The sequence below is a fragment of the Thamnophis sirtalis genome, unplaced genomic scaffold (genome assembly GCF_051295495.1).
Source record: "Thamnophis sirtalis isolate CommonGarterSnake01/CBP01778 unplaced genomic scaffold, rThaSir2_p1.2 scaffold_9, whole genome shotgun sequence".
Classification (NCBI taxonomy): Eukaryota; Metazoa; Chordata; class Lepidosauria; order Squamata; family Natricidae; genus Thamnophis; species Thamnophis sirtalis.
This window is the reverse complement of record NW_028261389.1, coordinates 75,095,534-75,122,456: the sequence shown is the minus strand read 5'-3', so window position 1 is coordinate 75,122,456 and position 26,923 is coordinate 75,095,534. Positions and strand designations below refer to the sequence as shown.

At 43.2% G+C, this 26,923-nt stretch overlaps 1 protein-coding gene across 1 annotated transcript in view; it reads left to right on the top strand.

The window, feature by feature from the left end:
• The window catches only part of RELN (reelin), a 389,713-nt gene that overhangs the window by 317,686 nt on the left and 45,104 nt on the right, over positions 1-26,923 (top strand). Inside the window, exons 44-48 of the mRNA XM_087722293.1 lie at positions 1,326-1,584; positions 6,932-7,181; positions 13,786-13,954; positions 16,484-16,624; positions 23,661-23,838. Of these exons, the coding sequence (XP_087578419.1) occupies positions 1,326-1,584; positions 6,932-7,181; positions 13,786-13,954; positions 16,484-16,624; positions 23,661-23,838 (997 nt within the window). The remainder of the gene's footprint in view (positions 1-1,325; positions 1,585-6,931; positions 7,182-13,785; positions 13,955-16,483; positions 16,625-23,660; positions 23,839-26,923) is intronic.

Below are 26,923 nucleotides of genomic sequence, written 5' to 3'. Positions count from 1 at the left end.
AAGCTGGTATTGAGCTATTTAATATAGCAACTGTTACATTCCAGCATCTTTTGCACCTGATTAAAAATCCTTTGATGAGTGAGGTTGCGTCTAAAAAGAACAAAAACAAAATATGTAAACTGGTTTAAAATTAAAACTCCTGTTTACAAGTGACTGGGTGGGCTTGAAATGATCCCCCTCGGATTTTAAGCATCTAAAAAAGAATATATGTCCTATTTTCTTCAGACATGTATTAACCCTCCATATCTTGTGATGAAAAAATTGATTTAAAACTCTGTAAAAATTGCATTTTAATACAGCCTTGATATCTTCCGGACTTCTTTTATTAACGCTTAACATTATTTCTTCTTCTGCATACTTTTCATTCTCTGCTTCAGGGCTTAATTTATATGTAACGCATTTTCCAAATAGCTGTTCCCTATAAAACAAAACCACTGGAAAAATACCACATCGCATTTTGGGGGCAAATTATCCGCTTAAAAGCAAGAGGGCCGTGGCATTTGAATTCCTTCTGCGAAGTGATAGAAAAATGCCTAATTTTCCTTCTCTTGTGGATTCCGATAAACAAATTCTTGTTGAGAGTTGTCACTTTGGGTTTTATTTATGGACCAACTATCTTAAATATAACGAAAAGGAAATAAGAAGAAATGCCAGCTCCATATTTACATTTCAAATGTAATAACGTTTTATTGCGGATGTGAAATAAATTTTGGTTATCTGTTGAACGTTATTCTTTCGACTGCCTTTGATCTCTGCTATTGGCCCTTCGTTGTATGTACTCCGTGAAGCAGTATTTCTGATTTTAGGCCAGAATAATTCCTATAAATCCTTTCTTGGAACCATTTACCCATCGTTCTGGGTTTTATGAAGCTGCATTTCCATCTTCTGGAAAACTGAAAGATTATATGTATATTAATAAACAAACGAATGTAGCTCGTGGCTGTGTCTTTTATGCTGTGTCTTTTATATGCTGCCAAGCTTCTGGGCTAAAACCATGAAATTTCAGCGCAGATTCAAATTTACTGAGATATGCGCGCTATAAGTAAATCTATTTATTGATTCCATGCTGATGCCTGGAGGAAAAATAGCTTTTTTAAAAGACTTCTTTGGATGCCTCTCTAATGGATAAACAAAATACAGAGAGTAAAAGCAAGTAGTGTATTAAAATAAAATGAGGCAAAGGCTTAAGCTGCGTCGATATATACCCAGAATAGCATAACAATATAATGTTATTCATTGTGGCAAAAAGGAATGATTTGTGTCTTCTCCAACAAAAAGTAATAATATATTTCTTCTGATTTTGGGCTCTTTCGTGCTTACTGTAGATTTGTTCAATTCTTCATGAGGCTGGGATGTGGCAAAGCCGTACCTGATCCCAGGAGTCAGCCAGTGTTGTTACAATACTCCCTTAATGGCGGACTCCGGTGGAATCTACTGCAGGAATTTCTCTTCAGCAATTCGAGCAATATCGGACGTTACATCGCTTTGGAAATCCCTTTAAAAGCTCGTTCTCCCTCTACGCGCCTCCGGTGGTGGCAGCCTTCTGAGAACGGACATTTCTACAGCCCTTGGGTCATTGACCAGGTAAGTGGTCCTTTTTACCTGAAAACATAAGACGTGGTTAATCCCGATATTCAGTATTCTTTGTAGAGCACCGTTATTTATTCGGGGGGGGGGGAATGAGCATCTGAAAAGAGGGTTCCATCCATGATGTTTCTTTTCCCTTTATACTGTTCAAAGATTGTTCCATTCCTTAAAGGTAAAATCCCCCTTGCACATACGTGCTAGTCGTTCCCAACTCTAGGGGGTGTTGCTCATCTCCGTTTCAAAGCTGAAGAGCGGGTTCCACCACAAATGCGCGAACAACAAAAGTGCGGCTGACGAAACCGCGGTGACAAAACCGCGCCAACAAAACTGCGCGACGAATGAGCTCTAAAGCGCGCCGACAAAAGCGCTCCGACAGAAGCGTGCTGTAACGTAATCCTAAACCTAACCCTAAACCTAACCCTAACCCTAACCCTAACCCTAAACCTAAACCTAACCCTAAACCTTACCTTAACTTAAATCGCGCTTCTGTCGGCGTGCTGTTGTCGGCGCGCTGTTGTCGGCGCGCTTTTGACATCGCGGTTTTAGCGCCGTGGTTTTGTCGGCGCGCTTATGACGTTCGCGCTTTTGTCGGGTCACGGAAGAGCCAGCACTATCTGAAGACGTCTCTATGCTCATATGGCCGGCATGACTAAATACTGAAAGTGCACGGAACGCTGTTCTCTTCCCACCAAAGGTGGTCCCTATTCTTCTACTTGCATTTTTATATACTTTAGAACTGCTACGTTGAAGCTGGGACAAGTCATGGGAGCTCACTCCGTTATGCGGCACTAGGGATTCGAACCGCTGAACTGCCGACCTTTCTGATCGACAAGCTCAGTGTCTTAGCCACTGAACCACCGCATCCCTATAATACATTCCATTCCTAGATATTATTATAATGTCTAGTCTAATGACCGGACTAGGGGAGATATGAAAGCAGTGTTCCAATATTTGAGGGGCTGTCACAAAGATTGGGGGGGGGGGCAAACTTTGTACCAAAGCAGAAGAAGCCAGGACAAGAAACTTTTCAATGATTTGACAATGATGGGAAATTCAATCAGTATCACCGAGGCTTTCCCAAAAAGCACAAAGAAGATTCCTGGTCCCGACAAAACCCCTTTTATTAAACGAATGTGGATTCCTCTCATTCGCATTCAGCAAAGGCCTGGCAAACAGTCTTTCAAAGGAGTATTGATGACCACAGACCTTATCTATCTTGGAAAGCTGCCATCTAAATATTTCCCAAATGAGGTGCTGTGCAAGGAAAGGCTGGGCACAGAGTCTCTGAGATTCACGGACAGATCTTCACACTCCTGAAACGAAATAACGGATGGACGAATTGTTTCCTGCAAAAGCCCACTCCCCTTTTGCTCCTCTTTTATTTCTTATGGGAGAGGCTATTTACCATCGACCTGTGACTTTACTCCCAAGTCAACCTTGATTTCCTAGCTGTTCTTTTCTTCTGGAAGCTCTGTGCATGCGCACGCTGGGAACAGGCTCCAGCTGTTCCTCTGCCTCACTGCTGCCTTTCTCCGAAGGCAGCTGATCACTGCCAGACAGCCTCGGCCACCTCTCTGCCTCCGAAGCAGAGCTCCCGTCCGAACCTTCCCCAGACTCCAGGACTGGCCCATGTTCCTCCCCAATCTCCTCGCTATCCAACTCTGCCGTCAACTCCACTGACTGCTGGCGGGCCACAACACAGTAGACATGATGCCTTCTCCAAAGCACTTTTTATCCATCTTTTTTAATCCCCCCCCCTACTAATAAAAATAGCCATTTTCAATGGTTTCTGCACGAGAAGTCAAAATCTGCAAGATGTTGCGCATCGTGATCCAAGCCCTACTTGTTTTGTAAGTGCATCAAAATCAAGACTGAGATTGCAACAGAGAGCACGCAAACTTTTAATCCCATTCTGCAGATGGACACCCTTCCCTTGATACAAATCTGTCAGGATGACAACTATAGTTTACGGGTTTATTTTTTTAAAAAAAAATAGGGAAGGTTTCCCTGTCAGTTGTGTTGGCATCTAGGGCACAGTGCCCATTTCTCAAGGGAGCCAGCGTTATCCGAAAAACAATTTCCGTGGTCATGTGGCCGGTGTGAGTACATGCCGAGACACACAGAAAACCATTATTTTCCCACCAAAATGGTACCTATTTATCTACTTGCATTTGCGTGCTTTCAAACTGTGTAGATGGGCAGAAGCTGAGACAGGAATTGGAGCTAGCCCCGTTGTTCAGAGCGCAAGTCTCCAACCCCTACATTAATGAATAGAGTAGAGTAGAGTAGAGTAGAGTAGAGTAGAGTAGAGTAGAGTAGATTCAATAGATTCGAATAGAATAGAATAGAATAGAATAGAATAGAATAGAATAGAATAGAATAGAATAGAATAGAATAGAATAGAATAGAATAGAATAGAATAGAATAGAATAGAATTGGAAGGGACCTTGGAGGTCTTTTAGTCCAATCCCCTTCTGAAGCAGGAAATCAATAATCAATCAGTCTATTAAGTTTTAATAGACACTCAGAAAGTTATAATTCCAATACATCTAAAAACTATGGGCTGGGAAAAAATAAAATAAATACAGATCCCATTGTGGCCAAGAGCTACCGTAAAAACAGTGTTAAGGAAGGAGTTGGAATAATTATGTTTTCTATTTACATATTGTGATGTTTAATTCTGAGCCATCTGCCTCTGCTTAAAATTCCCCCAAAATATTTGGATATCGAATTCATGGCAGGAACAAATGCCAGGAAAACAAATATTGCTTTCCTTTTGCTTACAAAAAGAAAAGTGTTTAGAAGTTCACAGTCACTCCCTGTTAAATAGATGTGATCCGAATAAATAAATATTAAAAGGTTTCAAAAAGTAGACGAGTAATTAATTTTGACAAGAGGGGAAAAAAACAGTTCATAATAGCAGTCCTCGGTCTATGACCACAATTGAATCCAAAATTTCTGTTGCCAACTGAGACAGTGGTTAAGACAGTTTTGTCCCATTTTACGACCTTTCTTGCTACGGTTGTTAAGTGAATCAGTGCTGCTGTTCAGTTGGTAACATGGTTGTTAAATGAATCCGGCTTCCCCATTGACTGCTTCTCAGGAGGTCGCAAAAGGGGATCACATGACCCTCGGTCACTGCAACCGTCATAAATGCAAGTCAGTTTCCAAGGATCTGAATTCTGATCATGTGACTGTGGGGATGCTACGACAATTGTGAGAAAAACGAACATAAGTCAGTTTTTTTCAGTGCCGTTGTAACTTTGAACGGTCACTAAATGAACTATTGTCATTTGCGGACTACCTGTATGCTAGTTTTCCATTCAGACTAAAAGCCAGAGTAAAGCATCTACTATTAATTTCAAATTGCAATGACTTGCATGACACCAAGTATTGGAGTTCTTCTGACCGAGGCTTCCTCAGCAGCACGAAGCCGAGTCCTCGTCCTGATAAACCCCTTATTTTATTTAGTTTACAGTGAATTCCTCTCCAGCAAAGTCTTTCCTCTCCCACAGTCTTTTAAGGTAGTTCACAATTACCGACCTTTATCAGGGTTGGAGAGCGGCCAGGCCGATATCTTTCAGATGCTGCAATACTTAGCAAGAATGCAGGAATGAACTAATGGTCTCCTGCAAACTCCACTCCCCTTTTGCTCCTCTCTTATTCCCTCTGGGAGGGGCCATTCACCATCCACCTGTGAACTTGCTCCCAAGTCGACCCCTGTTCTTTAGCTGTTCCTTTCGTCCGGCAGCTCTGCGCATGCGCACACTGGGAACAGGCTCCAGCTGTTCCTCTGCCTCACTGACGTCTGACTCCGAAGGCAGCTGATAACTGTCAGACGGTCCTGGCCCCCTCTCTGCCTCCGACACAGAGCCCTCATCAGAGCCTTCCCCAGACTCCAGGACTGGCCCATGTTCCTCCCCAACCTCCTCCCTGTCCAAATCCCGCTGACCACTGGGAAGGGCACAACAGAAGCTTTGTTCCCAGTACTTTTAGTTTGATTGTGGTTCTATATAATTTAGAGAAGACGTTAGCAATTTATGAATATAATTGTGGATAATAATTGCAAATAATTCTTTGCTTACAGGACATTAAGAGCCATTTATGGAAAATGTACTGCACCTCTTAATCTATTTAGGACAGGCTCAGAGCAAAATATGTTTTTTTCTAAATTTGCCTCCCTGCAAAGCCTATTCCAGGCTCCCATCTGTTTATAACATAATTTGTTACGTGGAATATATGCTGTTTATAACTGCAGGCATTTTTTTTAAAAAAATTAAGTCGTACTGAATTTAAGAGTCAGTTAGCACCCTTTATTAAAACTCAGGAAAAATTACAGAGTAATTACAGAGTAAACAGTCCCTTGTTCCATAGCCACATTTTGTTAATCCTTCATCTTTATTCGATACTAGTGCTGATAACTTGGCATTGCCTGGGAATTTATTTATAGGGGGAAAATGTCCACAACAAATGTAATTTCTAATGTTGGATTTTCCCCTTTACCAGAGGGAGCCCCCTTGTGGAGTACTGTGATGCCGTTACCATGGAAACTCCACTGCGCTGTACAGTAGAAGCCATTTTACGGCAGTACAGTTTGGTTGAAATTTCCCGAGATGTTCTAGAGTTATAGCCTCCAGTCCCCTAATCCTCTTTGTTGCTCTTCTCTGCACTCTTTCTAGAGTCTCCAAATCTTTTCTACATCGTGGCAACCAAAACTGAATGCCGTATTCCAGGTGTGGCCTTACCAAGGCATTATAAAGTGGTATTAACACTTCACGTAATCTTGATTCTATCCCTCTGTTTACGCAGCCTAGAACTGTGTTGGCTTTTTTGGCACACAGCTGGCTCCTATTTAAATGGTTGTCCACTAGGACTCCAAGATCCGTCTCACAGTTACTACTATTGAGTAGAATTTTGAGCTCAATGTGGTCCTCAGTCAAGGACTGCCTGAATTTTCATTTGGGGGGGGGGGCTTTCATTAAACAGCAGACACAAAATACGAAAACCTAGTAATCGGTTGAGTCAGCGATCACTCTGGTATGGTGAAAAAAATATACATTTCAATTAAACCCAAAGGCCAGCTGGACTTTCTTGGAGGTTTTGTTTTTAATCCTTGGAAATGTTTCCCTTCTCATCCAAGAAGCTTCTTCAGTTCACTGAAGAAGAACCGAAGAAGCTTCTTGGGTGAGAAGTAAAATGTTTTCAAGGGAAAGCAAACTCCAGTTGTCTTTTGGGAAAGCGCCTTTGGGACAGCCGTGACCAGGGATGATTGAGAATCCCCACAGACCTTTCAATTCAACTTCCTCACAGGGAAATTACGTCATTGTTTGTCTCTGTATTCCAGATCCTCATTGGCGGGAATATTTCCGGCAACACAGTCCTGGAAGATGATTTCAGCACCTTGGACAGCAAGAAATGGCTCCTCCACCCGGGGGGAACCAAAATGCCCGTCTGTGGCTCCTCGGGGGACGCTTTGGTCTTCATTGAGAAGGCCAGCACTCGCTACGTGGTCACCACCGACATCGCCATAAACGAGGACTCTTTCCTTCAGCTGGATTTTGCTGCGTCTTGTTCGGTCACCGATTCTTGTTACGGTAAAAGCCATTTTTTAAAATTTGTCATTTACGTTTTGGTTGCCTCAGCGGCATTTTTTATTTATTTATTTATTTTAAATAGTTTTTAATTAAACAGTTTTCTTCAATTTGCATCACCATTTCGAACTTTACAGTGCTCCGTTATCTATATAACTCATAAGTACAAGTTGTTTTCATTATTCTTCCTTTCCTTTTGTGTACATATCTCTTCTATACAACCATTATTGTGGTTACGTAAATATATATATGTGTGTGTGTGTGTGTGTTTTCATAGATTTTCATGGGTAGAGATATGCAGGTTTTGGTGTATTCGAGTCTTTTCCCGTGTAAGATTGGGAGTGTGTTCAGAGAAGCGTTGTGAGATTTGTGTTGGAGAACACACAAACCAGCCCACAGAGACACTGCAGTTTAAATAGGCTTTTACTTTCATGAAAATAGATGTATCAGAGTCCATCAAACAGTCCAAGTATACACGGATAAGACAGTCAGTCATCAACATCTTTCAGTTAAGGGATAATCCAAATAACATAGTCCATAATCATACAAACAGTCCAGTACACAAAGTTTGCTAGCAGTTGCAAAACTTACAATAGCTCACGGCACTTTCTAACAGTCAGCTTCCAAAACACTCAGATCAGATCAGCCCAGCATCTAACAAACAGAGAGCTAACAGTCATTCTGGCTCCCTCTTATGGCCGATTGAGGAAAACAGCAACCAATCACATTTTGCAGTATGGTTTAAAGAAAGAGGTACAACATTGTTACATGATTTATATATTGCCAACCCAACTGTTAGATTATATTCCTAACAGGGAGTATCTTGGCGATGTTTCGATGAGATCCCACTCGTCATCCTCAGGCTGGTGTCTTCAGCTTCGTGCCTGCGTGAGCAAAGCGTGATTGGAGCTGCTGTCCCTCTATAAATACTGGTGGGGGTGTGTGGAGTATTGGCTCTGCTGCTGCAAGCAGATTGGTTGGCTGTGTTGCAGCATCTTGATTAGTTGATGGAGTTGATGTTTGCAAATTAGTCAGCTGTTTTGTAACATCCTGTGTGGCTGAGGTACTGGCTGTGTGCCTATTGTTCTTTTTTGTTGTAAAAACCTCCTGAGCTCTATTGTAGTGATATCCTGTGAGTCCTGTGCTACAACCTCCTGTATATAACATTTCTTGCGATTTCTTAATGTACTTTTACATTCTTATTCTTTGCTTTTATTCTCTAAGCAATTATACCATGTGTCCCAAATCAAATAATATTCTGTTTCCCCTTTTTCTTTTATTAATTTACTTTTACATTCTTATTCTTTGCTTTTATTCTCTAAGCAATTATACCATGTGTCCCAAATCAAATAATATTCTGTTTCCCCTTTTTCTTTTATTAATTTACTTTTACATTCTTATTCTTTGCTTTTATTCTCTAAGCAATTATACCATGTGTCCCAAATCAAATAATATTCCGTTTCCCCTTTTTCTTTTATTACCATTGTTAGCCTATCCATCTCCGCACATTCTAGCACTTTTTTTGATCACCATTCCATCGGGGGGAATGCTATCATTTTTCCAGTTTTGCACATAAATGATTCTGGCCGTTCAGCAGCATTTTTTAATACAGGTAACAAGCATTCATTTAGTGGCCGTTCAAAGCTACGACGCCACTGAAAAATGTGACCTCTGACACTTCAGCATCCCCATACTCACAAGATCAAAATTTGGTGGCTTGTAACTTTCAGTCACATAGGTGCCTCGACTTACGACCACAATGACTGACAACTGTACTTCTCATCTGACTCGTGGTTATAAGTCAGAGATTAGCTGTAATTTTCATGGCTATAAAACAGATATATTATTCACGGATATATTTGCTGTTCTGAGTAATTCATATCTAGGAGAAAAGAGCTGGACATTCCTCACATAAATCTCCCATCCTGGCTTTGATTTCTCGTAGTTCCTCATCTTATGGGGTGCCACGCTCTAAATAATTACAATGTCTCTAACTCCAGAGACCAAAATACTATCTTAACATTTTCTTTGCACTTCTATAAATTATATTGGCGTGCAGTGGGTTTAAATTTGACAAGAGGGGAATGGGATCGCGTATATCTATTAAGCTCAGACCCCCTACATCAGAATTCAGTGTAACAATGGGAATGAGCCTTAAAGGAAATTAATAAAGCAGATAGCTATTTACTTATAAGTAATGAAGCCATTTCAATGGAAAGGGGAAATTAACTCCCTGCCCAAATGCAATCCTGACTCTTCATTTTAAAGTTCCAATTCATTCTAGCGCTAAGTTCATCTGTCAGAAACCTTATCCATGAGAATTACGCCACTTATGAGAAGGTCATCTGAGCTTATTTGTCTTTCTGTGTATATACAGGTAGTCCTCGATTTACAACAATGGAGTGGAGTGGAGTGGAGTGGAGTAGAGGAATAGAATAGAATATGGGATGGGATAGAATAGAATAGAATAGAATGGAATAGAATAGAATAGAATAGAATATGGGATGGGATGGGATGGGATAGAATAGAATATGGGATGGAATTGGATGGGATGGGATAGAATAGAATATGGAATGGGATAGAGTAGAGTAGAGTAGAATAGAATAGAATAGAATAGAATAGAATATGGGATGGGATGGGATGGGATGGGATAGAATAGAATATGGGATGGAATTGGATGGGATGGGATAGAATAGAATATGGAATGGGATAGAGTAGAGTAGAATAGAATAGAATAGAATATGGGATGGGATAGAATAGAGTAGAGTAGAGTAGAATAGAATAGAATATGGGATGGGATAGAATAGAATAGAATAGAATAGAATAGAATAGAATATGGGATGGGATGGGATGGAATGGAATGGGATGGAATGGAATGGGATGGAATGGGATGGAATGGGATGGAATGGGATGGAATGGGATGGAATGGGATGGAATGGGATGGGATAGAATAGAATAGAATAGAATAGAATAGAATAGAATATGGGATAGAATAGAATGTGGGATAGAATAGAATAGAATAAGGGATGTGATGGAATAGAATAGAATATGGGATGGGGTAAAATAGAATAGAATAGAGTAGAGTAGAATAAAGAGAGTTGGAAGGGACCTTGGAGGCCTTCTAGTCCAACCCCCTGCTCAAGCAGGAAACCCTATACCATTTCAGAGAAATGGTTATCCAATCTCTTCTTAAAAACTTCCAGTGTTGGAGCATTCACAACTCCTGCAGGCACTGATCAATTGTTCTCACTGTCAGGAAGTTTCTCCTTAGTTCTAGGTTGCTCCTCTCCTTGATTAGTTTCCACCCATTGCTTCTTGGTCCTGCCCTCATGCCTAATTTAGGTGTGACATAAAGTGTCACACATAAACACCTAAGTATCCTAAAACCGTACTATTGAAAAGAAATCGGCAGTGTATAGAGACACGGCTTCATTCCTCTTTTTTTTCGCAGCTTTTGTAACTTTGAATGGTTCCCTAAGGGAACTTTGTAAGCCGAGGACTACCAGCAATGACCTACCTGAGATCACTTGGCAAAGTTGCAGTTAAGGATCAATCTGAACCACGAAAGTGTGCCAATTCATAGTACAGGCTCTCCATCACTATTGCCAAATTCTTTCAGCGCTGGCAATGTGTGGACTTCCACAATTGGAGTCTGCACACCTCCAGGTTGCCAAGGCTGAGAAACTCCACGCCGCATATCTCCAATTTCAACACCTGTGCCTATTTCAAAACTTCATTATCATTTCTGTCGGCCTAAATGCCTTGATTTATCCATCGGGGCCTGCCAATGAACTTCTCGGCGGCTCCATAACCTGCCCTCCGTTTGATTTATTTTTTATGGCTGTATATTTATTTAAGCTGGCTGGATTTAAGCCATCCAGATCCCAAGAGGAGTTGGAATACAAGGCTATAACCATCAGAAGTGCAGATAACAACAACCGAATGCCAGAAGCCAGAAACAATCCAACTCATAAAAATATAACTACACTCACCGGCAGAGATCACCTACAACCTCAACACCCAAATGCCTAAGAGCATTAGTTCACTCTTAAACACACTCAGTTGCCTATCTGATTACCGTATTTTTCGGAGTAGAAGATGCACCTTTTCCCCCAAAAAAGAGGCTGAAAATCTGGGTTTAGTTTAGTTTAGTTTTATTGATCTTGTATGCCACCCACTCCCGAAGGACTCCGGGCGGCTTACAATAAAACAAGGGAAGGGGATAATACACAAAACAACATATTAAAATACACAACAGTCACAATTTCAGAGGGGCTGGATATTTCGAAAGCCCCCCAGCCTGCTGGAGCAGCCAGGACTTAACGGCTTTGCGGAAGGCCGGTAGGGTAGTAAGGGTCCGGATCTCCACGGGGAGATCGTTCCAGAGGGCTGGAGCTGCGACAGAGAAGGCTCTCCCGGGGGAGTCGCCAGCCGACATTGGCTGGCAGATGGGATCCGGAGAAGACCTAACCTGTGTGATCTAATCGGTCTATGGGAGGTGATCGGCAGGAGGCGGTCTCTCAGGTACCCAGGTCCGATGCCATGAAGGGCTTTATAGGTAACGACCAGTGCCTTGAAGCGGATCCGGAGACTAATGGGTAACCAGTGCAGCTCGCGGAGGATAGGTGTGACGTGGGTGTACCTGGGTGCACCCACAATCGCTCACGCGGCTGCTTTCTGGACCAGCTGGAGTCTTCGAACACTCTTCAAGGGCAGCCCCATGTAGAGCGTCTTATACATCGAATATAGCATTTTTTTGCCTCCCTTCACCAAAATGGCCCTGCAGAGCATTATGGAGGCTTTCAGAGAGCTCCTGGGGGCTGGGGAGGGCAAAAATGAGCAAAGAACGGGCTGTTTTTTGCCCCCCCCCCATCCCCCAGCAGCATTCTATAAGCCTCCATAAGGAGTCTGGTGACAGCTCCAATGGCTCCTGCCGGGCCACAACACCCAACTATCTAGGTCATGGTTGTCCCAAAGATGCTTTTTCAGAAGGCAACTGGGCTTTTTTTGGTTTTTCTTGGAAAATGTTTCGCTCTTCATCCAAGAAGCTTCTTCAGCTCTGACCGAAGAACCGAAGAAGCTTCTTGGATGAGAAGTGAAACGTTTTCAAAGGAAAACCAAGGCAGCCCAGTTGCCTTTGAACAAAAGTGCCTCTGGAGCAGTCCTTCAAGTTATCTCTATTCGAAGGAGAAAAGAAAGGAGGGAAGGAAGGAGGGAAGGTAGGAGAGAAGGAAGGGGGGAAGGTAGGAGGAAAGGAAGGGGGAAAGGAAGGAGAGGAGGAGAGAAGAAAGGAGGGAAGGAAGGAGGGAAGGAAGCAGGGAAGGAGGAGGGAAGGAGAGAAGGAGAGAAGAGAGGGGGGAGGGAAGGAGGGAAGGGGGAAGGAGGGAGGGAAGGAAGGAGGGAAGGAGAGTACGAGAGAAGGAAGGAGGGAAGGAAGGAGGGAATGTAGGAGAGAAGGAAGGGGGGAAGGTAGGAGGAAAGGAAGGGGGAAAGGAAGGAGAGGAGGAGAGAAGAAAGGAGGGAAGGAGGGAGGGAAGGAAGCAGGGAAGGAGGAGGGAAGGAGAGAAGGAGAGAAGAAAGGGGGGAGGGAAGGAGGGAAGGGGGAAGGAGGGAGGGAAGGAAGGAGGGAAGGAAGGAGAGAAGGAGAGAAGAAAGGAGGGAAGGAAGGAGGGAAGGAAGGAAGAAGAAGTAGGAATGTTGTAAGATAAGATGGAGTTATGGGATGGTAAGAAAGTAATCTCAAGTATATTGTCAACTGTAGGGGAATTTTTTTTATAAATACATATTATTAATAACAGTTATGAGATCATATAATTGTGAATGTATATATGAAATTAATAAAATTTTCAAAAAAAAAGTTATCTCTATTCATCTTCACGGGCATTTTTTTTAATAAAAAGTTTTTATTTGTTTTGTTAAATATGAAAATTCCATCTTTCCTTAAACAATGTGTCATTTGGGTACAAATATCTCTATGCAAATTACAACATCATTTAAATTGATATTGATTTTCTAATCTTAGAATTATACTATAATTCTACTATACTATTACTGTATGTTTAATGTAATTATTATATTTTTATAAGAAGAAATAACGAACAGGTTTGCTAACCTGTTCGTTATTTCTTCTTATAAAAATATAATAATTACATTAAACATACAGTAATAGTCCTCATTATCATAATGCTAACAATTATCAAATTATTTATATTCCATCTCAACATATTTTCTACTCTTCTTTAATCTCCTTCTTTTATTTCCAACTTCCATTTTTATTCTATAACCATTGATAAAATAATTCCCATATCATATGATATTCAGTTTGTTCTTTCTCCTTAATCGCCAATGTTAATATATTCATTTCTGCACATTCTAATATTTTCCTAATCACTTTGTCATCAGTAGGAATCGCTTCACTTTTCCAGTGTTGTGCAAATACTATTCTAGCTGTGGAGTTTACTATAAATTTCAGGTTAAATCCCCAACAGAAATATTTCCGGCTGTAAAATCAATGTGCTGTTTTATCATCTTTTCGCGTGTAATATTTTAATGCTTGCCTATAACCCAATCTTACAATGTTTGCATTTCATTCTTCTTCTTTTTTTAGCTATTGAGTTGGAATATTCTGTGGACCTTGGTTTGACATGGCAATCTGTGGTAAGAGACTGCCTTCCTACTAACGTAGAATGCAACAGATATCACCTCCAGAGGGTCTTGGTATCCGACACCTTCAACAAATGGACAAGAATTATCTTGCCGCTTCCTCCTTACACCAGGTGAGTGATATTTGGCACGCTTTTATCCAGCATAACAAGTTTCCCATTATATTATGACTTTGAAAACAGTGGTCTCTTTTTCCACAATAGCTACGTGCAGGGGTGGGATTCAAAAATTGTAACAACCGGTTCTCTGCCAGGTTTCTGGATAGGTGTGGCCATGGTGGGTGTGGCCTACTTAGACTTCTGGGAGGGCATTTTCACGCTCCCCAACCTTCAGAGGCCCTCCGGAGCAGTGGTGGGATTCAGCCAGTTCGCACCTATTTGGGAGAACCGGTTCGTAACTTTCTAAGCAGTTGGGAGAATCGGTTGTTGGAAGAAATCTCCTTTTGTTTTTTCCCCACTTTACAGGGCTAATCCTGTAAGGAAGGCAGGAAGGAAACATCCTGGTGTTGTTTCTAGTCTAATCTTTATTGCCCTGCTTACACGTGAGTGATGTCAAGTTGGCCATGCCTATCCAGTCACATGACCACCGAGTCACACCTACCCAGCTGGTCATTTGGGCAGAGAACAGGTTGTTAAATTATTTGAATCCCCCTGCTCCGGAGACTAGAAATGGGCTCATTTCCTGAACTTCCGGGAGGCCTGTTTTTTGCTCTCCCGGAGCCTCTGCGCAGGCCCTGCACTTACCTGGCATCCAAAATGGGCCACGTGGAGACTCCCGGGAGGGATGGGGTGGGCGGGGCCAGCCAGTTCTTGCAACTACCAGTTCGGTGAACTAGATGTAAAATTAGAATCTGGTTCAGCTGAACCGGCTGAATCCCACCCCTGGCTACACGTTTCTAAACTTGTTTTCCAAAGGAATTCTACAAGTTGCATATTTGTTCTCAGTTGGCTTTTCTTCTTCGCCCAACATCTGGAAGCATGTGACCCCCACCCTTTTCTGTTCAGGACCTCAAGCCATGTGGTCCTGCCCACCATTAAACCATCTTTCCAAACAGCCTCCATGTTTCTAGTGTCTTTTTCCCCACTTGGAACTGAACCCAGAAGGACTTTTCTTCCAACAATATCCAGGGAAACACAATATTCTGCCTTTTTAATATTTCCTAGAATATTTCATTCTTCTAGGAGAGGGATGGGTGCTAACTTCCTACAAGTCAAGCATAAAACAACTGGTGGGGAGCTGTTTTCAGCTCCAAGCTGTACCATGGAGAGCACTTGCCTATAAAATCACCCAGAGTCGGGCAAAACCAAAAGGTTCTTAAAGACAAACAATTTCTCAAGTACCTCCTATATACGGTGAGGAAACGGGTCTCAATTGCCCTAAAAACAGGATGCAGAGTAATAAGAAAAAAAGAGGGTTCGTACTTAAACCATAAACACACCTCGGGCTTTTAAAAATTTGTTTCCAATTTATCAGAAATAGTTGAGACTATAAAACCAATGGGTTAAGTTCAAAGATCACCCTACTCTGATTGAAAAATTGGAGGAACACCGAAGAGGGGAAAAAAATGTTGGGGGTACAAAGTATAAACAGAATAAGCAAATAGGATTTGCAATCTGCTTGAACAAAAGTTTTGTTCCTTTTCGGGAGCAGACGGTGTGAAGTTTAATGCTGCCATCTACTGTTAATAGAAATGGAAATAATAATCGGAATAGAAATAGGAAAAGAGTAGAATAGAATGGAATAGGAATGGAATAGGAATAGAATAGGAATAGAAATAGGGATAGGGATAGGATAGGATAGAATATGAATAGAATAGGGATAGGGATAGGGATAGGGATAGGGATAGGGATAGGGATAGGGATAGGGATAGGAATAGGAATAGAATAGGAATAGAAATAGGGATAGGGATAGGATAGGATAGGATAGGATAGGATATGAATAGAATAGGGATAGGAATAGGAATAGGAATAGGAATAGGAATAGAATAGGATAGAATAGAATAGGAATAGGAATAAAATAGAAGAGAAGAGAAGAGAATAAGGAGTAGAATAAGGAGTAGAATAAGGAATAGGAATGGAATAGGAATAGAATAGAATAGAATAGGGAATAGGAATAAAATAAGGAATAGGAATAGAATAAGGAATAGAATAAGGAATGGGAATAGGAATAGAATAGAATAGAATAAGGGATAGGATAGGATAAAAATAGAAATAGGAATAGAATAAGGAATAGGAATGGAATAGAATGGAATAGAATAGGGAATAGGGAATAGAATAGGGAATAGGAATAGAATAGATTGGAAGAGACCTTGGAGGTCTTCTAGTCCAGCCCCCTGCTCACGCAGTAGAACCTATTCCTTCTCAGACAATTGACTGTCCAGTCTCTTCTTAAAAGCCTCCAGTGGTGGAGCAGCACCACAACGTCTGGAGGCCAGCTGTTCCCCTGGTTAATTGTCCTCACTCTTAGGAAGTTTCTCCTTAATCCCAGGCTGTTTCTCTCTTTCATTATTTGGATTTTGTTTATTTGTTGAATAAAGCCACAGTTTCTGTTTGATCGATACCATAGGCGGAATGTGCTGGTTCTCGGGCCTTAACTCCACAAGTACTCTGTTGTTGTTTTTTCACCTGTCGTCTTTCCTAAAGATCGGATGCGACCCGCTTCCGTTGGCACCAAACAGCTCCTTTCGACAAGCAGCAAACGTGGGCTATTGACAATGTCTACATAGGCGACGGCTGTATAGATATGTGCAGCGGGCATGGAAGATGTACTGAAGGAAACTGCGTGTAAGTATTAACTCCACTGAGAGAGACGTGTTAGAGCAGGGGTCGGCAAAGGTAAACACTCAAAGAGCCACTTGGACGCGTTTCCCACAGAAAAGAAAACACCGGGAGCCACAAAGGTCCTAACCGGACACTCCCTGTTCAATTCTAGAGCTGACCGGAAGTTCAGTTCCCCCACCATAGAGTCTCCTCCTAGTGCAGAGCACTTTTTCCTCTACCTGTCATAACCGAAAGCCCTATCAATTGTGGAGACAACTGGAAAACCCTCCTTCTGTCCACAGAGTCTTCTTCTGGCACACTGTGCTTCTCTCCCCCCCCCCCCCACATCCCCACCCCTCCTGGAAGCTCCTCTCAAAATTGTGGCGCCAACCGGTGACGGAGCTGCAGCAGAGGGAGGAAAGAGCCACATGCAGCTCGAGAGCCACAGTTTGCTGACCCCTGCCTTAAGCCATAGGACACTGCATAAGCACTGCTTCTCTCCCCTCCCACCGGAAGCTCCTATCAAAATTGTGGCCCCGACCGGTGACGGAGCCACAGCAGAGGGAGGAAAGAGCCACATGCGGCTCCAGAGCCGCATTTGCTGACCTCTGTGTTAGAGTAACTACAGGTTATCTCCTCGACCTACAAGACTTCATTTAATGACTGTTCAAACATTACTGAACAAAGTGACTTTGTTCAGTCACTTTGTTCAGTCACGAGCAGCAGTGGGTTTCACATTTTGTTCCCACTGATTTGCGGGAGCACGCACCCCTTCCGCACATGTGCTTTGCTTACACGCACGCCTTCTGCACATGCGCCCAGCCTTAAAAGGACAGCAGAGAGCCAACCATGATTTCCGCTACTGGTTCGAGTGAACCAGTCCGAACCGGCTGAATACTACCTCTGTTCATGAGTCACTTTTTTTTGTAACTTCAAACGGTCACTAAATGGACTGCTGTAAGTTGAGGACTACCTGTAGTGTGGACCAGACTGCTCCACTAAATATCACAAAGAAATACAGGTAGTTCTCGACTTACAATGATTCATTTGGTGACCGTTCAAAGTTACAACGGCGCTAAAAAAAAGTGACTTATGCCTGTTTTTTACACTTAGCAACCATTGCAGCATCTCCATGGTCATGTGATCAAAATTCAGCCGCTTGGCAACTGCTTCATATTTATGATGGTTTCAGTGCCCTAAGGTCACATGATCCCCTTTTGCAGCCTTAACCACTGTGGCAAAAAGGGTCAAAAAATGGATCAAAATTCACTTTAAAATGTCTCACTTAGTGACATAAATTTTGGGCCCCATTGTGGTGGCAAGTCGAGGACTTACTGTGCATGGTTTTCACTGAGGACCGTGATAGCGATCCTATGGCACTTGTGCCCGAAGTGGCATGCTTAGTCATGTCGCCTGGTACATGTGCCGTCATCCATTCCTCTCCCGGGTTTCTGGTGCGCATGCGTGTGTGATGATCAGCCGGCCTTCGTGCATATGGCAGTGCCAGAAACTGGAGGAGCGTGTCTTCCAGCTGATCGTCACACATGCAGGAGCCGAGGTGGCACAGTGGTTAGAGTGCAGTACTGCAGGCCACTTCAGCTGACTGTTATCTGCAGTTCGGCGGTTCAAATCTCACCGGCTCAAGGTTGACTCAGCCTTCCATCCTTCCGAGGTGGGTGAAATGAGGACCCAGACTGTGGGGGCGATATGCTGACTCTGTAAACCGCTTAGAGAGGGCTGAAAGCCCTATGAAGCGGTATATAAGTCTAACTGCTATTGCTATTGCTATGCCAGTAACCGGAAGATTATCTGTCAGGGGTGTGCAAACCGGAAGTTCAATTTCTGTCGCGCGCGCGCCCCCTGGGCAGCTCCTCTTCCGGGTTACGGCCCAGATGAGCACATACGTGCACGCAGGCTTCCTTTTTGGCACTTGGTGCCGAAAAAGGTTCCCCCTCACTGACTTGGGATATAATCAGTTCAGTTGGCTTATTCTCAGAATTCAAACTAACCAGCTTCCCCGTTCGAATTAATCTCTTTCGGTCTCCTCTCAAAACAAAATGTCTCCCAACCATGAATGTGGGCTAATGAAGCGGAACAAATTCTGTGCAGTCAGGAAGATCAATAAAACAATTCATGAAAATAATTGGCCCCATTATTTTGCCTTATCTTCAGCGCTTGGACGATTCTTCAGCCAGCGCAATAATCCAAAGCTATCGTTAATATCAATTATCATCGACCCAGTGGAGGCTCTGATGACAGCGTCTCTAGATCAGTATCACTGCTCCTCTCCCTGTTAGGGGGAAAAAAAATCACAGCTACTAAAATTCCTCGTGCATTATTTTTTCGGCAACATCTGCAAAGACAGATAATAGAACCACTTTCCTAATGCAACGATTAAAGGGAATTTTACAATTAAATGGCCTGCTGTGATGGATTAGTGCACCATTTATATGTCTTTTTTTAAAAAAATGTAGTTTTGGCGGAACTGGATTGAAGAGGTCTAATGTACCAAATTTATTTCAATTGTTTAGACTATTTTTTAAACACACCCTTCGTCATTTACCGTGTTTCCCCGAAAATGAGACAGGGTCTTATTTTCCTTTGATCCCTGAAGCACTCGGCCGCGTTTTCGGGGAGGTCTTATAATTTTTGAGGTGAAGGAGGCGGCGAGCGTGATCACCTCATGGCTGCTGCTGTGTTGCGCGTCACTGGGCCTGCCGCTCTTTTTGTGGCGGCCATTAGCAGGCCAGGATGGACGCAGAGCCGAGGTGGCGCAGTGGTTAAATGCAGCACTGCAGGCTACTTCAGCTGACTGCAGTTCTGCAGTTCCGCTGTTCAAATCTCACGGGCTCAAGGTTGACTCGGCCTTCCATCCTTCTGAGGTGGGTAAAATGAAGACCCGGATTGTTGTTGGGGGAAATATGCTGACTCTGTAAACCGCTTAGAGAGGGCTGAAAGCCCTATGAAGCGGTATATAAGTCTAACTGCTACTGCTATTGCAGTGGCTAGGGTTGTGGGAGTGGCCATTAGGTAATAGCAATAGCAATAGCAGTTAGACTTACATACCGCTTCATAGGGCTTTCAGCCCTCTCTAAGCGGTTTACAGAGTCAGCATGTCGCCCCCACAATCCGGGTCCTCATTTCACCCACTTCGGAAGGATGGAAGGCTGAGTCAACCCTGAGCCGGTGAGATTTGAACCGCCGAACTGCAGATAGCAGTCAGCTGAAGTGGCCTGCAGTGCTGCACTCTACCCACTGCGCCACCTCAGCTCTACAGGCTCTAGGTAAGGGCATGTGGGGTGCATGGGGCATGTTCCCCCTTCTCTCCCCTCCCCAGTGGCCTTGCTTCATGTTGTTTGCACAGCAAGCAACTGAAGGAAATGGCAGGGACTAGCTGCGTATGCGTTTAAATATTTACGGGGTGTGCTTATTTTAGCGCATGTGCTCAAAAGCCTGATCGGGCTTATTATCCGGGGAGGTCTTGTTTTCAGGGAAACAGGGTAGATGCTATTTAGGTGCTGTTACTCGGGAAATCCATGGAGATTCTCAGTCATCCAGGTCATGGTTATCCCAAAAGTGCTTTTTTTTCAAGAGGGAACTGACCTTTTTTTTTTCGTTGAAGATGTTTCGCTTTTCAGAAGCTTCTTGGATGAGCAGTGAAACTTCTTCAAAGAAAAAATAAAAGTCCAGTTGCCCCTTGAAAAAGCAGCTTTGGGATGATTTGGGAAGCTTATAGTAATTAAAAATATCCTGTTCAGTTAAGATTAGGGGGCATGCACCTTGCCTTAAAAAAGTGCCAGATAAAAGAAAAATGTAAATTTGATAGAAGCGCATTAATCCATTTTTGTGGTTCTTTATTTGATTCCCTGGGGCGGGGGGGGGGGAGGTTTACCAGCTGCTTATAAAACTTGGTGTCAGAACAAATTCATTGGCCTCCAGTGTTTATGGTGGAATAGTACTGGTAGTAATAATAATGACAATTATTAATTATTAGCAAAAATGAAAGAATGTAACTCGCTTTGTATTTCCTCCTAGAGTTACATAGAATTTCCTCTATTTCCTCAAAGAGTTACATATAAAACATTGTATTTTTTTGGTATTTGAAGTTTATTTATATGCCGCCCTTTTCCCTGGGGGGACTCAGGGCGGCTTACAACTCAAGAGGGAGGGGGGAGACAGACTTTTAACATATAAAACAATACATCATTAAAACACAACATTCATACCATTCGGGCGGGTTACAGTCTTTAGCCCAAGCCTGACGGGATAGCCAGATTTTGAGGGCTGTGTGGAAGGTCGGGAGGGTGGTGAGGGTACGAATCTCCACAGGGAGATCGTTCCATAGGGTCGGAGCTGCCACCAAGAAGGCTCTCCTCCGCGTGGTTGCCAGTTGACATTGACCGGCAGATGGAACTCGGAGGAGGCCTGGAGACCTTTGTGGCTGTTTGAATGTTTAAGGTTGCCGACCCCCGGCGCAAGTTTGTCTGGAAGACAAAATAACTGTTGATTCTGTTTAAATATTTTCTCATGCCACCTAAGTCAGGGGTCAGCAATCTGTGGCTCCGGAGCCGCATGTGGCTCTTTCATCTTTCTGCTGCGGCTCCCTGTTGCCGGTCGGCTCCACAATTGATAGGGCTTTCAGTTAGGACAGGTAGAGGAAAAATGATGCCGTACTAGGAGGAGACTATGATGGGGGAACAGGACTTCCAGTCGGCTCCAGAATTGAATGGTGGGCTTCTGTTTAGGACAGGGGTGGGTTCCTGCCAGTTCTAACCTCTTCTATAGAAGAAGTTCCACAAATCTACAGTGCCGTTTAGAACCGGTTCCAGTTCCCTCCCCCGCCCATCTTCACATCATCAAGATGAAGACGAGAGGAGGAATTCTGGGAATTGAAGTCCACAAGTCTTAAAGCTGTCATGTTTGAACACCCCTGGGTTTTTTTTTTCTAAAGGGTTAGGGGTGCGAGAGTCTTGTAACTTGACAGCTTTAAGACTTGCATGCTTCAAATGCCAGAGTTTCTGAGCCAACATTTTGGTTGCTAAGCAAGAGCGTTGTTAAGTGAGTTTCACCACATTTTACAAGTTGGCCACTCCCACCCAGTCACATGACTGCTAAGCCACACCCACTCGGTCACATGGCTGACAAGCCACTCCCACCCAGTCACATGGCCAGCAAGCCACTCCCACAAAGCAGGCCACACCTACAGAAGAGGTTCTAAAAATTTTTTTGAACTCACCACTGTTTTAGAACCTTTGTGGCTCTTTGAATGTTTAAGGTTGCCGACCCCAGTTCGGTCCCAGAATCCCTCCACTCTCATTTGGTTAGGGAAAAACTTGAAACTTTTCCTTTACTCACAGCTTTTGACTTAAAATATCAGAAAAAGATTGTTTTATCTATAAGATAGTGATGGGCAAAAAAAAAAAAAAAATGGAAGTCAGATATTAAAAATCAAGCCAGAAACTGGGGGGAAAAAACCTATCCAAAGCGCCAGTGAAAAATATTTTATTATGTAAAAACCCAACACATTTTAGATAACATCTTTTATCCAGGGCACCGTGCGAGCCAGCTAAAACCTGTTAGATTGATGTCACTAGAGAGGATCCTTGTGTGCCAAGTTTAATATTTTATATTTAGTGGTATAATTTACAAATCTGGCAAAAAAAGAGAAAAGAAATAGCTTGGGAAGTTGCCATTTTGTGGTTTCTTATTATTATGACTCGGAGAGCTATCCCTGCAGTCTTGTTTTAAATCACAGTTCCGAAAATATTTCCAAAAAAAAACAAAAAACAGTTCCGTTGAAGAGTGTTTATTGTATTCTGCTCTACAGCTGATGCTTTTCCTGCGTGGATTTTCAAATCTGGCCTCCGACTGCAATTTTTGAAATCTGCCGTACCATATTCACGTTGTTTTTTTTCTGAAGGCCTTTAATTTAGCTTCTTGTATAATTGTCACTTCCAACAGCTCATCTGCTGTTGGAAGTGGAATTAACTTTATTTGCCAATTTTATGTGTGTGTGTGTGTATATATAAAGCTTAGGAAGTCCTGGCAACGTTGCTTTCTTCTCTCTTAACCACCTGCAACCGACTGATAATTCCATAATTTTCTTAATTTCCACACCGTGTCTTCTACCAGCTCATCACGACCTGGAGCTTGGAAGCCCCCAAAATAGCACTGCCTAGTAGTTACTTCAAAAGTATGATTTCACAAAACGAGGGGCGGAAATTTTGTCGTCGTGCTTTTGTCAAAAATCAATTAGTGATTTTGACGTTGCAGTTTTGTTGGCACGGTTTTGTCTATCGCGCAATTGTCGGTGAACCATTAAAAACAACAGGCTGAATTGTACAGGGTCATCGGTTGTGCCTCTCCAAATATTATTTCTTCTTTGCATTAAAGCCAAGAACCTTTCAGTGGAGCAGTTTTGAACCAAACTTTGAACCAAGTTACTACCTATTCGGCCAAACCGGGTCGAACCGGTTGGAGCCCACCTCTGAGATTCGAGGAAGCCAACACTGTCGATGAAACTCATTCATCTTGCTGAAACCCTTAAATATCCGTGACCCGTCAAAACCGCGGTAGACAAAAGCGCGCTCAACGAAAGCGCGTACCTGACGTCATCAGCAGCGCGACGAAAAAAAATAAAAATAAATTACATTGAAATTAAAATAAAATTAAAGCAAGCCGATTCACATAAAGGTAAGGGTTAGGGTTAGGGTTAGGGTTAGGTTAAGGGTTAGGGTTAGGGTTACGTTAAGCGTTAGGGTTAGGTTTAGCGTTAGGTTAAGGGTTAGCGTTAGGTTTAGCGTTAGGTTAAGGGTTAGGTTTAGGGTTAGGTTAAGGGTTAGGTTTAGGGTTAGGTTTAGGGTTAGGTTTGGGGGGGTTAGGGTAAGGTTTTCGCTTTAATTTTAAATTTACCACTCACAGCGCGATGTTTTCGTCGCACTGTGATGACGTCACGTACGCGCTTTCGGCAAGCGCGCTTTTGTCTACCGCAGTTTTGTGGTGGAACCTAAATATCGGGTGTTTGTCTCTAATTGGGTTCTCTGTCTGCTGTTTTTTGCAGGTGTGATGAAAACTGGAGCGGGTTATACTGCGACGAGCCAGATGTGTTCCTCCCCACACAGCTAAAAGACAATTTCAACCGTGCCCCAACCAGCCAGAACTGGCTAACTGTCAACGGAGGGAAACTGAGCACCGTCTGCGGTGCGGTGGCTTCTGGGATGGTTCTTCATTTTAGCGGGGTTAGTATTTGGATTTTCGGGCATGTTGTTCATCTCCAGCAGGTCATTTCTGGTGGCTCTCTCCCCCCCCCCCCCTTGCTGCCTTTTCTTTCTTCGGTTGATATTTCTGGAACTCTCTTCGCCTTGCTGTCAATATGATGATTTCCTGGACATGGTGTGTGCATAGAAAAGCAAAATATTTTGAAATATTTCTTTAAAATATTTCTTTTTCTTCTTATTTCTTTAAAGAGAAGAAAGAAAGCCTTAAGATATTAACCCAGCCTAATTGAAAAATAACGATTCAAGCTTGCAAACCTCTTGGGCTGTGCTGAATAGGACTATAAACTCTTAAGTTGTTTTCATAAAGAGAGCCAGTTTGGCCTAGTGGTTAAGGCACTAGGATGAAAAGCAGGAGATGAGTTGTAGTCACACCTTAGGCATGAAAGCCACCTGGATGACTTTGGGCCAATCATCAGGAGACTGTGAGTTCTAGTCCCACCTTAGCCAAGAAAGCCAGCTGGAGGACTTTGGGCCAATCATCAGGAGACTGTGAGTTCTAGTCCCACCTTAGCCAAGAAAGCCAGCTGGAGGACTTTGGGCCAATCATCAGGAGACTGTGAGTTCTAGTCCCACCTTAGCCAAGAAAGCCAGCTGGAGGACTTTGGGCCAATCATCAGGAGACTGTGAGTTCTAGTCCCACCTTAGCCAAGAAAGCCAGCTGGAGGACTTTTGGCCAATCATCAGGAGACTGTGAGTTCTAGTCCCACCTTAGCCAAGAAAGCCAGCTGGAGGACTTTGGGCCAATCATCAGGAGACTGTGAGTTCTAGTCCCACCTTAGCCAAGAAAGCCAGCTGGAGGACTTTTGGCTAATCATCAGGAGACTGTGAGTTCTAGTCCCACCTTAGCCAAGAAAGCCAGCTGGAGGACTTTTGGCCAATCATCAGGAGACTGTGAGTTCTAGTCCCACCTTAGCCAAGAAAGCCAGCTGGAGGACTTTTGGCCAATCATCAGGAGACTGTGAGTTCTAGTCCCACCTTAGCCAAGAAAGCCAGCTGGAGGACTTTTGGCCAATCATCAGGAGACTGTGAGTTCTAGTCCCACCTTAGCCAAGAAAGCCAGCTGGAGGACTTTTGGCCAATCATCAGGAGACTGTGAGTTCTAGTCCCACCTTAACCAAGAAAGCCAGCTGGAGGACTTTGGGCCAATAATCAGGAGACTGTGAGTTCTAGTCCCACCTTAGCCAAGAAAGCCAGCTGGAGGACTTTTGGCCAATCATCAGGAGACTGTGAGTTCTAGTCCCACCTTAGCCAAGAAAGCCAGCTGGAGTTCTTTTGGCCAATCATCAGGAGACTGTGAGTTCTAGTCCCACCTTAACCAAGAAAACCAGCTAGAGGACTTTGGGCCAATCACCAGGAGACTGTGAGTTCTAGTCCCACCTTAGCCATGAAAGCTAACTGGGTGACCTTGGGCCAGTCTGTGTCTCTTATCCCAACCCACCTTCCAGGATTGTTGTTATGAGAAAAAAATAGGAGGAGGAAGGTGTGTTGGACACATCCACCATCTTGAGTTGTTGATAAAAACACTAAAAGCGGGATACAAATAAATTACTAAACCATTAATGATTGGGGAAACAACTTTGGAGAAACCAAATTGTGCCGCTGCAGTAATATATTCTGCTGAAAACCTTTTCTGCCGCTCTCATCTGCACCAAAGCACCTATTCTGGGTTGAGTCAAAACGCAATTCACATCCTTATTCATAGACCTCTTAATCCTCCTTTTGCCTTCCTTGAAGAGAAGAAACGACAACGACGATTGTCCTTCTAAGCGTATCTTTTAACAATACGAAATTGCGGCTGCTTCTTTTTTAACCATTAGCGCTCTCAACTTTTTCCTTCTTTTCTTTTTTTTTTATTGAAAAGTTTTAATAAATTTTACAAATATTTCCCCTTCCCCTTCTCTCCCCCCACCCCAACCCTCCCCCCCCCCTCCAACCAGTGGTGGGTTTCAAAAAAAATTTCGAACCTACTCTGTGGGTGTGGCCTCCTTTGTGGGAGTGGCTTGCCGGCCATGTGACTTGGTGGGAGTGGCTTGCCGGCCATGTGTTTTTTCTCTCTCTCTCTCTCTCTCTCTCTCTCTCTCTCTCTCTCTCTCTCTCTCTCTCCCTCTCTCTCCTTCCTTTTGTCTCTCTGTCCCTTTTTCCTTTTTTTCTTTCATCTCTCACTTTTTCTTTCTTTTTTTCTTTTTTTCTTTCTTCCTTTCTTTCTCTTTCTCTTTCTCTCTCTGTGTGAGCCTGTCTCTCTCTCTCTCTCTCTCTCTCTCTCTCTCCCTCTCCTTCCTTTTGTCTCTCTGTCCCTTTTTCCTTTTTTTCTTTCATCTCTCACTTTTTCTTTTTTTCTTTATTTATTTCTTCCTTTCTTTCTCTTTCTCTTTCTCTCTCTTCGTGAGCCTCTGTGTGTGTGTGTGTGTGTGTGTGTGTGTGTGTGTGTGTGTTTCAAAAAAATTTGGAACCTCTTCTGTAGGTGTGGCCTGCTTTCCGGGTCCACTGGTGGAACCTCTTCTAACCGGTTCGGTAGATTTGACGAACCGGTTCTACCGAACTGGTGGGAACTGGTAGGAACCTACCTCTGCCTCCAACCCTCCCTCCCCCCCAACTTCCCAGAGCAAAATACAGGGTATAAACATTTAACAATCATACACTAACACAGTGTTTCTCAACCTTGGGGACTTTAAGTCCCGTGGACTTCAACTCCCAGAATCCCCCAGCCAGCAGAGCTGGCTGGGGGAATTCTGGGAGTTGAAGTCCACGGGACTTAAAGTCACCAAGGTTGAGAAACACTGCACTAACATAAGCAAACTAACTATAGCATCCTACCTCCCTCTTGTACTTTAACTCCCCTTTTATTAAACTAAATTTAGGTAAATTATAACATTCCTTGTTCATTCATAAGCTAACTGAAATTCCTTAGTCCGATGTTTAGTTTGAATGTAGTCGATCCATCTTCTCCGTTCCAACTTGTACTTCTCATCTGAATGGTCCTTCAAACATGCTGAGATTTTGGCCATCTCTGCTAAGTTTACTACTTTTAACGTCCCTTCTTGAATAG